We start from the raw sequence: 13040 nt of genomic DNA, 5'->3' as shown, positions 1-13040 counted from the left end.
CTGTTTGGGGGTCGTGCATTGCCCTACAGCTGGGACAAGGTAAGATACAGGTGCTCGGAGGTGATACCTGACAGACAAACCAACCCAGCATTTCCCTTCCTGGCTCCCTTCTTTTTGTTGTTCAATTCTCAAATTTTTGAAGACAGACCTTGCAGAAATGTTCAGCAACACCTGAAGCAGAGACAGCCCTTGCTTGATGGAGTCGGTGGAAGCCGTGGGCTTTCTCTCTGCAGAAGGCACCACGTCGCACGAAGCCACGATCACATCCTGAGCTGTATTTCATGTGGAATTAGTTGGTAAATTAAATCTTTCTGAAGAGGCAAGACCTTTTCTCAGGAAGCCAGGCATTGGCAGGGAGCAGGTCTTTCTTATTTTGGTGGGTTTATTGGGATTTTTTTCCTTTGTATTTGGCTAAGCCAGGTTCATTATTTGTTCAGTGACACAAGGTTCCCTGGGTGCCCGAGCTGCAAAACAGCCCAGGCCCTTTCCTTTTAAAATCAGAGCAAATAAATAAGTTAATTGTGCAAATAGCCCAGGGAAGCTGCCTGGGGCTGTTGTAATCCACAGGAAGCATCCACCGGTGAACACAGCTGCTCTCCCAGCCAGGGAGACACAGCCTGACCCAAACCTCGCATCACAACGCTTTGGCGGGGTTTATTTTCAAGCAAATAGGTACAATTTTAGCCAATCCCGAGTATTTTTTTCATTGCGAAATCCCATCAGCCGAACAGAGCGCTGCTGTGCCGTGACATTTATTAAAAAACAAACAGCAAGAGAAATTAGGTGTTTACTTTCCAAACTAGGCGTTTATTTTATAACAGTGGCATAGCTCAATATGGATTTTTATTTTTTTTTTCCAACTGGCTGAGTTTTGTGAACTTTAAGTAAACAGGAGCGGGTTAGTCAGCCAGCTACTTAATTAGCTGACGGTGTTTTCATTAAGGGAATTAAAAGCGCTGGTTAGAGGCGAGTGAGTTAGACATACGTGGCTAGAAACAGCTCAATCCCAGAGCAACTCAGATGCTGCCTCCCTCGTCCTAAATACCCTTCAGCCCAAACTGCCTCTGCGAACACCGGAGACGGCATCAGCCTGTGAGCCAGCAGCGCCGGGGGAAAACACATCACCCGCAAACAAAACAGACACGTAACCAGCCGCAAAGCCTCTCTTTCCTATATGTATATATATGTATGTGTCTCGTTAAATGTAGTAGGAGAATAAAAGTTTTATATTATTTACATCCACTTCTAGGAAGGGGTGGGAGGGATTTATTTTTATTATTTTTTATTATTAATGGACTTTGCTATGATGAAACTCCTTTTCCACACACGCAGCAGAACCCCAGTGTCACATTTCTCCGGTGGAGAGGGGACGGGACGTTCAGGGACGGGATCCGGCCGTCAGTGGCAGCCGCACGATTTCACCACCATGTTGCGGTGTTTCTTGAGGATGACGTTGTTGTTGCTGTCGTAGTAGAGGACGGAGGTGGCGCTGAGCTTCGTGGGGGCACAGCACGCCTTGGGCACGGCCTCGGGCTTCATCAGGTGGACCTGGGGGACGGATGGAGCCCGTGAGCATCGGCAAACGAAGCTCCAGGCAGAAGTAAAAGAAAAACAACATCAAACCAGTTCTTAACTGCAAAAAAGCCTGGGTGAATGGGGAGATTATTTCCAGCTTTTTGGAAAAATATTTATTCTAAACTCTGGGCAGTTCTTGCTGCAGTTTATATTGGATCAGGGCTCATGGCACTGCATGGGCCAGGCAGCCCCTTCATTAATTTGGGATTTCTGGGCCTTTTTCTCACTGTAAATAGGCAAATGACTGAAAAAATAAAATAATCAGTGCGGTGCAGGTTTCACTGCGGCATGGGTGAGGGGTGCCAGATGCTGTTGCAATAGAGATTTTTCCTTCAGGGCTCAGCGCCGCCCCAAATTTAACATATTGCACTAAAATCTTAAGTACACAACGCCTTTCTGAACACGACTCTCCTTCTGCTCGTTCATCCCCTGCTCAGGACACACGTTATCCCAGCGATTCACCGTACAGTGTAAGCTGGGAGGTTCACAGGCTGCTGGACGCAAGCAGCCCTCGCTGCCTTTACCCGACATGTGCGATTAATTTATTGCAGGGGCAGCCGAGCTCTCCCAGTTCGGAAGTCCGGTGTTTTTGCTGTCAAACCCTGCTATTTGCAGCATCGGCCGGGGCTGGCACAGCTTCCCCGGCCGCGTTTGCCCTGGTGCTTCCCAGAAGGGCCGGATCCGGGCGCCAGGTGATTCACATCCTGCCCAAACGGCTCCATTTTGGGAAAAATGTTGGGTTTAGGGGGTGATGGGTGGGTGTAAGGGGAAAGGGGACCCGTCCCTGCTGCTGCCGGGATCATGCCCAGCCCTGGACGGGGCCTCTGGCAGCTTCGTTAATGCAAAAATTAAACCCCGCCAGGCGACACCTTCAAAGGCTCGGTGCTCCCTGTAATTAACTGCGAACACCGGAGCCGGTGTGACTCTGCCATTGGGAAATCAAACACTCACAGGGCAGGAAATTCCAGAAATTAAAGCACCGGCTGGGATGCAGGGTGGGTTTGGGAAAAACGGGGCATTAAAGCCTTCCTGCTTGGAATATGCTGAGCCCAACATTTGGGTGCTTTGTGGGACCTTGGACCAAACCCTCACGCACGGCTGGTGAGGAGGACGTGCGGGCGACACGATGCCCTTCCCCGCCAGCTGACGGGGGAGCGCCCATCCAGATGTGCACGCACGCACCGACACTGTACTGGGAGCTGGAGCTAAACTGCACCCTCTGACCTAAACACTCTCAAACACAGGCATGCTCAACCCCAAATTGAGCTCTCCATCGGGACCTGCTGGGCTCTGACTGCTCCCCCAGAAACCCCAGCGTCCCCCCCAGAGCTGCCATCGCGGGTTGCACCGACCAGGGACTGCAGGATGGCGTGGTTGGTGGCATTCATGCAGGAGTCCAGGGGGAAGGCGCACTCCCCCTCGCAGTAGTAGGCTGAGTATCCCTGCGGGGCGATCACCCAGTCCTGAAGAAAAAAGAAAAAAAGAAAAAAAAATTTACACAGGTTACGCCGTGGGCTTCACCCTTTCTGCACCCCTTCATCCATCCCCCACCTGCAAAAACAACCCAGCCGGCTCCTCCCCGCGTGGCTGCGCCAGCAGCAAGGGTTTATTTTGATTTTTCGGACACAGCCATGAGTTGTTCAGGGTCACCGGTGGGGTTTGGGGTTGTGGCAGATCATGTTTGCCTTCCCAGCTCCCGGGATGGGTTTGCGGCATCTCCTGGCTGCCCCGCACTGCTGTGAAGCTGGTGGGGGGACAATGATGGGGGGTTTTTTTGCATTTGCGTCTCCCGGTAGATAAGTACCAGCCAACCGAGGTCCTGAAAGCTGACGTAGAGCTCGTGGCGCCGGCAGACCTGCCGCCCGTCCGCAGCCTGGACGTCGTCTGCAGAAGAAGAGAACAGGCAGCATCAGCCCCTCGGCGTCCCGACCACCCTCTCACCCCCCCACCCCGGCTGCAGCACACAAGGGTGGGATTGAACAGCCCGGACGATGCCAGAACGAAAGAAGAGGAGCCTCCGTGGCTGCACAAAAGGAAAAGAAGCTTCAGACCAGCCCGAAATTTATTGCTCCAACGTTGGGACAAGGGGACTCAGCCTGGGAAGGGCTAAATCCAGCCCTGCTCGTGGTGGAATTGGCTTCGAGGGTTTCCCAAGCTAAATGAGTTTGGGGGAGCTGCGGCTTCTCACTTCCCTCCTGCCCAGGGCTGTGACACCCCCCCCGGCGCGGTGCCCTCCCAGGACTGCTTCGAAACTGAGGGCAATGATGCAAAAAAGTCCAATATTCAGGTATTCCCCAAACCCCACGAAACACCATCACCTCGAGGGTGCCCACCCCAGAGCCACCGCACCTCCCGAACCGCGAACAACCACAATCCTAAAAGCCCAGCGCTCTTTGCTCCACTTGCCCTGGGGATGCATTTCTGGGCCAAAATTGGGACCCGGTACTAACAAAAGGTCCCACGATCGTGGCAGCAGCAGAGCCTGGCGATTTCCGTAGGGATCGCTTCTCGCCCTGCAAAGCTCTTACCAAAAATTCCCGGCAGCTTGTTCGGATGTGGGAGGTCGTTCGTCTTCTTGGGCTGCCGCCTCCTCAGGGGTTTGGCCGCCCGCGTAACACGCGCGGGGCTGGGACTCGCCCGGAAAAATGTCACCATGAAGGGCTGCTTGGATCGGGGCCCCCGGCGCCCCAGCAGCCCCGCTGAGCCTGGGTCGACGCTGTGCCCTGCAGGGATGGAACCACGCGTGAGTTTGCTCTCAGCATGAACTCATTAGGTTAAAGCAAGGAAAAAAAAAAATACGGAAAATTTGCAGTGGAAAGACGTGGATTTGGCATCCCGAGTGGCCGGACCACCCTGGGGCTCCTGCTCTGCTGTTCCCCCCACACTGGGTGGGTGTATGATGGGCAGCTCACAGAGGTGATATGGCCTCATCCTGCACAGCCACCACCACATGGTCACGTAGAGCAATTCAAGGATTAAAACCAAGTGAGACCCAAGCGACTGATTTTCCCCTTCCGCACTGGGGAGGAAAGCTCGGTGCACTGGGAGGGAAGGGGATGGACGGAGCATTAGCAGGTGCCGTTTCTCCTCCCGTGGGAACGGAGCTGGTCTTTGTGTACCTGTGCACCTGCAAATGGCACCTTTGGAGCATATTTGACCCCTTGGTGAGAAGAGGTACTCTGGCAGATACCGGAGGATCCCTCCAGGTAAGGAGTTCATTAAGTGCTAAAGGGGTTATTACAGCCCACACCAGGAACACCATTAGCATTAATGCCTTTGGGAGGCTTCGCCATCAGCGCTTGCCTGCAAACCCAGAGCTGCTGACTCCTGGTGCCCGCTGTTCTCCATCACAGCTGGAAATTTAAAATTGCAGAAGACAAACACACACACACACACACACACCCCCCCTCCACTGCGGCACCATGAGGGGGTAGGAGGACTCCAGTTCCCGGGGATTTGGCCCCAAATGGTGCAGGTAGGTTAGGCAGGCTTACCATCATCTGTCTCCACGTAGAGTCGCAGCCCCAGGTTGTATTTCCGATCCACTAACCAGTGGTTGCTGGCAGCTGTGACGTCAAACACCAGCCAGCCCTCGGTCCCAGCACACAGGTCCTGGACATCCAGCAGGAACAGGTCAGACTCCCTGTGGAAATGGGGGCGAAAACCCGAAGCAGATGAGTAATAGCACCCAAAGGGCATCAGCACCAGGAATAATTCACGGAAATGACTCCTTGGTGCCTGTGTCCATACAGGTCCCGGCACAGCCACGTCAGGATGGCGGCTCCCAGTGCCTACGGCTGTGCCGGACATGATGGTGACACCCTGACAGCTGTCCTGGGAAAAGCATCCTCCCAGCCCCAGCCAAAAAGCCAGGGTGTGGCATTGCCCAGTGGGAACAGCTGGCGCAGTGGTGCTGCGTCCCTCGCCATTTGCATGGTGGTGGGAAGGGAAAATGCCAGGGCTGGCGCTCACTGGCGGCCCCAGCCCCATCTCCATCCCCAACATCTTCATTCCCGTCCCCATCCGCATCCCCATTTCCACCACCTTATTCCCATCCCCGTCCCCTCACCTGTTGGAGTGCTCGGCAGCGATCTCGTAGATGCTGACGTGGAGGGTGTTGTTGGCGTGACGGGTGACACCTCGTGCCTTGTAGATGCGAAACTCGGCAGCCGTCACCGACTCGCCCTTGGGCACCTGGGTCAGGTCGAACCTGAACTCCTTCCAGTACGGCTTCGGGGAGAAGATGTCCCGGTCCTGCTCGACTGTGGAGCATAGGGGTCAGGGATGGCCATGCCGGGTGCTCGCCACACCACTGGCCACCTGCAGCTCCCTGCTGAGTCCCACCAACCCAATTTGTCCCCGATTTGGGGACAGACCCCACTGGCTCCCGGCCCCTCACCCCGCTGAGCTCTTGGCTGCTGCAGATTCCCATCTCTCCTCTCCCGAGAGTTTTAGCACAAACCCCCCCCCCAACTTTATTCTGCTGTAAACCCACCAACCTCCCAGACCTCTTTCTTTATTATTAATTTAAAAAAAAAATAAATAAAAAATTAAAAGCACGAAGGCTTGTCTATGGTGGGAGCACAGCGAAGCTGTCCCTTGTGCTGTGATTTAGGGGCTGCAGCCCTTTGCGCTTCTCCAAAGGGTGAAAAACCCACCCAAAAATCCAAGCTTTGGGGGGCAGCAGGACTATCTGGAGCAGGAATTGGGGTTTTCCCAAGCTTTTCTGGCTCCAGGTGCTCAGGGGACAAAATGCGGACAGCCTGGGGTGTCACAAGTCCCCTCTCCCCTGCAGGCTTCGGGCTGCTGGAACGTAAAGATTTTCAGCCAAGGGGAGACCGAGGGTGGGGGATCGTCAGGTCACTGCTCTGTAAAAATAAAACCTCGCTTTTAACTGAAAATACCTACTTTTCTGCAGAAATTTAGTGCATGTTGGGAAAGGAAAAAAATCTGGTGGGTTTTTTTTTTTTTTATTAAGTCCATAAAGAAAAAACTGCTCTCTGTCTTTACTGTAATGCAGCCCCACACAGTTTTTCTAATATGTAATTATTTTCTTCAAATTGTTCTTTAAAAATATTCCACGCTGCCATGACTGAATATAATTAAAGTGATTAAAGCTCCTCCTGCTTCAGGCACAAAAGCAACATAACAAATCTGACCCGGCGCTTACTTTTAAAAATAAAAAACCTAAATGATTAAATAAATAAAATCGCATGTTTTAAATGCAATTTTTAACTGATTCGGGGGGGAAACTAGTCCAAATTGAATACACCATAAAGTTGCCGTCCTCGTTTGTATGGGGGGGGAGCAGCGTGGCGCATCTCTCCAAAATGGGATTTTAAATTATGCATCTGTGGATTTTTTTTTTATTATTTTTTTTCCTTTTTTTCTTTTTTTAAAAAAAAAAACCCCACATTCCCTCCAGCTACTGGGCTCACCACAAGTTATGTTATAAAAAAAGCCCAGGGCCAGGCGGGCAGGGGCGGATGCGGAGAGCGCTTCCTGCTCCCGCGGGGAGGCTGCCGGCCAGCTGCGGGCAGGAGGATGCTGCGGGGAGCTGGATTCGGCCCCTGCACCCCCTCGGGGGGGGACACAGCGGCCCCCCAACCACGCTGCAGCCCCTCGGGGGCTCCCCAGCCCTTTTCTGCATTTCCATTTCTTCCACTGACCATCGCTGATGGTTTAACACTCCTGGGCCACTAAAGATGCTACTGAGGGTGTTGATGCTTCATGGCTCTTGGAAAATCCTTAAATGCCCCCAAAACACAACCAGAGGAATCCTATCCTTTTTTTTTTTTTTTTTTTTTTTCTCCCCCCACTGATAAACCCCCAGCGAGACGTCCCGCAGTCTGTCCAGGGGACACCCAGGTACAGAGCGGTGTCTCCTCGGGTATTTTCGGACACCCAGGTATTTCATGGGTCACTTGGGTCTCCCCTTTGCTCCCTGGCATCAGGTGAGACCCAACCAGATTAAATACCGGCTCAGAAACCACCACGACCTTCACGGGCTGAGTGTCTTCACTCATTTGGGACCGGCTGCACGGCGTTCAGCAAACAGCAACCCGGGTTGATGATAAGCAGGTTGGGGGAGGTTTAATATCGCTGTGTTTTCTGGCAAAATTAGAGATGACTGCAAAATTACAATTCTGCGGTGGGGGAGTGCATGTCGCATCCCGAAAGCACCCAGCGCCCTTTACCCAGGCAGCAACGTGGGTGTTAAAATGCTGCTGGTGCTGGGGGGCGTGCGGGGCGATGGGCCCTCCCCGGCCGGCTGGGAGCCCATCGTGCCTGGGAACCTGCTATTGATTCGAGGCGGGTTGACTCAGCCACACCGCCAACCCTCAATTATCTGTGGGCGGATTATCCGGATTGCGGATGAGACACACTAAAAAAACCCAACCCAAGCTCTTCGCTCTCCTTGCCCCCTCCTTTGGCATTTACTGTCTCGCCCCTAAGACCCGCTACATCTTTCCCCAAAGCCGAATGCCACGACTGTGCTGTGTCCTCTCACCAACCCCCCCCCAAAAAAGAATTAAAAAAAAATATTATATACATATATAAATGGCTGTGGGGCCATGCAAGCCCTGGCAGGGGATGCCCAACTCCGTCCGGGCTAAGCCCCACTGTCTCCCAGCCCCAGCGCGCTCCCGATCTCTTCCCAAAACGGGGCGCCAGGGCTGCCTGCCCTTTGTCCTGCTCCCCAGGTTATTTTTAGCTACACTTTTTCAGTGTAAACTTTCTCTGTTTCTATAAACTGCGCATCATTTGTAATTACTGGTCCTGGCTGCTCCCGATGGTCCCCATGATCATTTCAGACACTAAATTAAAAGGAAATGCCAGGATATTCAACCACATCAAGTACTCTGAGTCCTAAAATAGGTTTAAAGGAGATGCAAGGAAGATGCTATCCTTCACTTGCAAGCAGGAAAAAATAAGCTCCGGAGGCTTTCCGAAGCGGAGAGGCAGTTAAGAGTTATCCCAAGCGCCGTGAAATGCCGCCGAGCCTCTGGCAGGCTCCTGCTTCGATTCACAAGTGCTTCCTCCATCCTCCCAAGATGAACGTCGGGAGGTGCAGACACGGGGCTCAGCATTGGGCACCCCCAGCCCGGCTGCATGTGGCTGTGAGGTGGCCTTGGCTCCCGCTTGTGCCCCCCCCCGCCCCCCGCTCCCCCAGAGCACCGAGAGCACGGTGTCACACAGGGATTTTTATTTGCAAAGTTTTTTCCTATTTAAAATGAACGGCAGGTGCATACGAGCACTGACACCTCTGCACGGGCTCGTCCTGTGCTGCTGGAAACCGCCGCCACACGTCTCTCAGCTGCGCCGGGTTTTCTGGTGAAGCCACTGCAGATGCCCAGAGGAGAAGGTGCAAACGGCTGCAAAATGAAGTCAGGAGTGGGAAAATCCTGACCCTGCTGCTGGCAGCGGTTGGATTTCGGTGGGAATTGTGTGGAGGTGAAGGTGAGCACCCACACAGGCACCGAGGCTGGCAGCGGGTGATGCTCTGCCAGATGCTCTGGGGAGCAGAGCAGCACACCCCATCTCCCTGGCTAAATTAAAGAGGTTGCCGTGAGCTCCTACCCCGCACTCAGGGCTCTTTGCTGCGCCCGGGGCCCTGCAGCTATTTTTTGCAAAGGTGGCAGCGAGCGCTGCCCTGCCTGCCTTCCCCAGCGCTCCCCGGGAAGCAAATCCAGTGAAGCCAGGGTTTGCCAGAAAGATGTCTGGCTGCGGGCAGAGCTGCCCCACCGCTTCATCCGAAGTGGCTGCGGCGGGGGGAGTCTGGCCACATCCCGGAGCAGCGGCGGACACCGGGAGGGAAAGGGAGGATGTGTGTGTTGTGGTGTTGATGGGCAGTCGCGGGGGGCTCGGGCGTGCTGCAGCACTGCAATCCTCCACCTCACCTTCCCGTTACAAACCTCTCTGCTCCATCATTATACTCTGCGTGTAACTGTGACTCACGGCTGGTGGCTCAGCTCTGGCCAAGAAGAAATCGCAAAGCCCATCCCTACCCCAGGCTTAAAAATACAACCCACCTGACTCCTTCAGTTAGCGCACAGAAATAGAACGGGTCAGTGTTTTATGTTCACGCCAAGAGGCAGCGAGCAGGATGGGACGGGTGGAACCATCATCACTAAACCCAACCAAAGGTGCCTGGTGGCCACCCATCACCTGGAGACCCTCGCTGCCCCCGGTCCCGCCACCTGCCCAGGCCAGCAGGCAGGGTGCTCTGCCCGCCCAGCCCGGGACATGTCTGTGTGCTGGGGAGGTTTGTCATTTCCCCTTCCCAGGAAAAAGGTGCGCCGATGGGAGCTGCGCTCTGGCCTGGCTCACACAGGGCTACACGGGGTGGCTGGGAGCAAAGAGGTCCAAGTGCCCAATGGAGCACCGACTTACTCCATTTGCATGTCCCATCAGGGTAATTGTGCAGCAAATTATGCATGCAAATGAAAGCTAGCCTTCTCCCACAAAAATTTATTTAATTAACATGAAGGGGCTGACAAAGCCACAGAAATCAAAGCCATTCAAATCGAAGGCTGGAACTGTGTTCCCCAACTCTCCTGGCTGCTCCAGGAGCACCAGGAAGGGGAGCGGCACCAGCACCCCTGTGCCAGCACCGACGCCTCCCGGGTGGCTCCCCAGCCCCCTCGAACATCCCACCCTGGCTGTCATCAGGCCTGGCCATTTTAAAGAACTTTTTGGTACTTGTGTGTTGAGTGCTGAGGGGAGCTGGGATTTGGTGCCCCAGTAGCTTCATCCCTAAGTCTCAGCTTCCCTGGGATACTGAGCCCCCACAGCCCTCAGGGCTCTAGTGGGAGGTGGGTGCTGGGTGCCTGCACCCGTGGGCACCCCTGACCACTGCCCAGAGCAGCAGGGTCTGTCCCAGGGAGCTCCCTGGCCTCTTACATCCACATGTGGCACAGGGGATGTAAGAATGGATGGCGAGGACTTGGGAGATGCCTCCCCAGCCCTCCCTCACCTTCTCCCGAGGGTGCAGGTGCCCTCCCTGCCTGGGGTCCCCAGGGAGGGTTTCCTCCCCATGCTCAGCGCACTGGCTGTGCGGGATCCTGTGCAGGGCAGAAACGGGCCCTGTCTGGTCCTTGGTGCTTCATGGTGAGGCACCTTCCCATTGCACGCCCTTCGGCACACCACAGTGCAGCAGCCAAATCTGGCCTTGCTCTGGGACACCAGCCACGGCTTCAGCTCAGGGGCCAGGGCGCTGCTCCATGCCTACTAACATCCCCCTGCCCCACACTTTGTCCCCAGTCTTTTGCTGATGCTCCTCAAAAGCGTTCTGGTTGGCCTGGACAGGGACACCCGAACACCCCTTAAAGCAATGAGCAGAGGCAAGGAAAACTGCATATCCAAATTCCTGGTCCTCACATCCCGCTGGGTCCAGGCCACCCTGGTGCCTGCCCTTGTGGGGGACCCCTCGCACCTTGAGTGCTCATGGCCCCACTGATGTTGGCTGGAAATAGCTCTGCTTTCGCTGCCACTCATGCAACCGCCTGGAAATAGGCTGGTGGCTGGAGCCCGGCATTGCTCAGTAACCAGCTGGACGGGATTCCAGCAATAATTAGCAACCTTGAGGATTTTATTTTGAACCGTGATTCAATGTCCCACCGCGGGTAATTTGGTCCACCCTGCTGCTGGCACGAGAGTGCTGCTGTCCTGCCTGCATGTCCCGCTCGCTCTGCAACCAGTTCATGCGCACCCACCGAAATGGGGAGTGCAAGGTGGGCAACGCAGCTCCTAGGAGCAGGAGCCCGACTCATCCCAGGGTGGTTTCCAGCCTCTCTCCGCTGCGTTACGATATAGTGTTCAGGGGAAGCAGCTCAGTTCATTGCAACTTGGGGACAAACTTGCCGAGTTGACCCAGCCCGCTGGCCCTCAGCACACCCTCACTGCGTGACTTTCCCCATCTCCATCTCCATTTTTTTAAGCGGAGCTGGGTTTCGTGCCGAGGCCCCGCGCAGCCTGCCAGGGACCACGGCGGCTCTCTCCCAGCTCCCTGGGTGCAGCCCCACGGCCACGGTGTCCCTCGTGGCCGCTTCCCCACGGTTATTGAGCTCAGCTCTGTGCACAAGAGGCTTTTCTGAAACAGGGACGCACCCCCGGGACCGAGGGATGCTCGGAGCCGTCGGAACAGCAGCTGTGGTCCCCTGCCTGCAGCAAGGGCTGCGCCAGGACGAGGTTTGGGTCGGGGTCAGTTCGGCAGCCCGGGCTGGGCTGGCAGCGGGGCTCCGTGCCGTGCCCAGTCCCCACAGCGCGGCCGCCGCAGCCCCGTGCGCCCCGTCCCGCCGTGCGCGGCTCCCGGTGCCCCCCGGGCGCTGCGGGCGACGATCCCGAGAGCCCCGGGACGCTGCGCTGGGCGGGGGCTCGGCCGCCGCCTCCACCCCCGGGTCCTGCCCGTGCGCCCCGGTCCCCTCGGTGCCCCCCCCCGCAGGCTCCGGTCCCGTCCGTGCGCCTGGGCTGCTCCGGTCCCCCCTGGTCCGTTCGTGTGCTCCGGTCCTGCCCAAGCCGCCTGGATCCTTGCCCTTGCGCCCCCGTGCCTCCGCGGGCTTCAGTCCCTCCGGTGCGCCCCGCTCCGCTCCGGTCCCCGTCCCCGTCTCCCCGGTCCTCCCCAAGCCGCCCGGATCCTGACCGCACGCCCCGGTCCCCCCGCAAGCTCCGGTCCTCCCGGTGCCGCACGTACCCAGATTGACGAGGCTGACAACGGTGTCGGCGCGGCTGAAGACGCTACCGGGCGGGGGGCTCTGGGTGCTGAGCCCGGTAAGCACCGGTCGCGACACCGCCGCCTCCTCCTCCTCCTCCGCCTCCTCCTCGCCGGCCACGGCGTGGTAGAGATCGAGCATGAAGAGCGGCGCGGCGGCGGCGGGGGCGCGGGCGGCGGCGGGGGGCCGGGGCCGGGGCCGGCCGGGCAGCCCCAGCACGGCCAGGATCTCCCGCTGCACGTCGCGCCGTTCGCCGCCGCTCAGCCGCCGCTGGAGGAAACCGGCGGCGTGGAGGCGGCGGCGGAGGACGCTGCCGCTGCCCAGCTGGCAGAGCACCGCCGCCGCCCAGAGCAGTGCCAGGGCACCCAGAGGACCCCGGCCCGCCGCCGCCCCGCGCCCCGGCCCCATGGCACCGCCGCCGACCGGGCGGCCGCACCCCCCACCCCCCCCCACCCCCCGCCCGCACGGTGCGGTCCCGGTCCCGGTCCCGGCGGGGCGAGGGAAAGGGACGGTCCCGCCAGCGGCGCCGCCCCGGCCACGGCTCCGGGACGCCCCGGCCCTCCCCGCCCAGAGGCCCTGGGGAACGGGGCGCATCGCTGGGCACGTGAGCCCGTGGGCAGCCCCCCCCACCCCCCCAGGGGTGCTGATCACCCTCGTGGGGACTCAGACCCCTACACAGCTGAACCCGCGGGCACCCATCCCTAGGGACGCTCACCCTCGCGGGCACCCAAACCCATGGGCACCCCCGCCCCT

General features: G+C 57.2%; 1 protein-coding gene across 1 annotated transcript; it reads right to left on the bottom strand.

Moving 5' to 3' along the window:
• Window positions 1-808: 808 nt before the first annotated feature.
• LOC104634999 (bone morphogenetic protein 8A-like) lies at window positions 809-12714 on the bottom strand. The gene is made up of 7 exons (XM_075773878.1): window positions 12269-12714; window positions 5645-5837; window positions 5070-5218; window positions 4104-4298; window positions 3380-3459; window positions 2928-3038; window positions 809-1548 (listed from the first exon to the last, which is right to left on the bottom strand). Exons 1-7 carry the CDS (start codon window positions 12693-12695, stop codon window positions 1399-1401), a joined length of 1305 nt encoding a protein of 434 aa, XP_075629993.1. The 5' UTR covers window positions 12696-12714; the 3' UTR covers window positions 809-1398.
• Window positions 12715-13040: the final 326 nt, after the last annotated feature.

The sequence above is a fragment of the Balearica regulorum genome, chromosome 22, assembly GCF_011004875.1.
Source record: "Balearica regulorum gibbericeps isolate bBalReg1 chromosome 22, bBalReg1.pri, whole genome shotgun sequence".
Lineage (NCBI taxonomy): Eukaryota > Metazoa > Chordata > Aves > Gruiformes > Gruidae > Balearica > Balearica regulorum.
This window is presented reverse-complemented; position numbering and strand designations above follow the sequence as displayed.

Coding starts and splice junctions, on each gene's coding strand:
- LOC104634999 (XM_075773878.1), bottom strand. CDS start 12,695: ATGGGGCCGGGGCGCGGGGCGGCGGCGGGCCGGGGTCCTCTGGGTGCC. Junction 3,460..4,103: donor CAAGCTGCCGGGAATTTTTG/GTAAGAGCTTTG, acceptor CTTCTTCTGCAG/ACGACGTCCAGGCTGCGGAC. Junction 3,039..3,379: donor TTCAGGACCTCGGTTGGCTG/GTACTTATCTAC, acceptor TTTTTTCTTCAG/GACTGGGTGATCGCCCCGCA.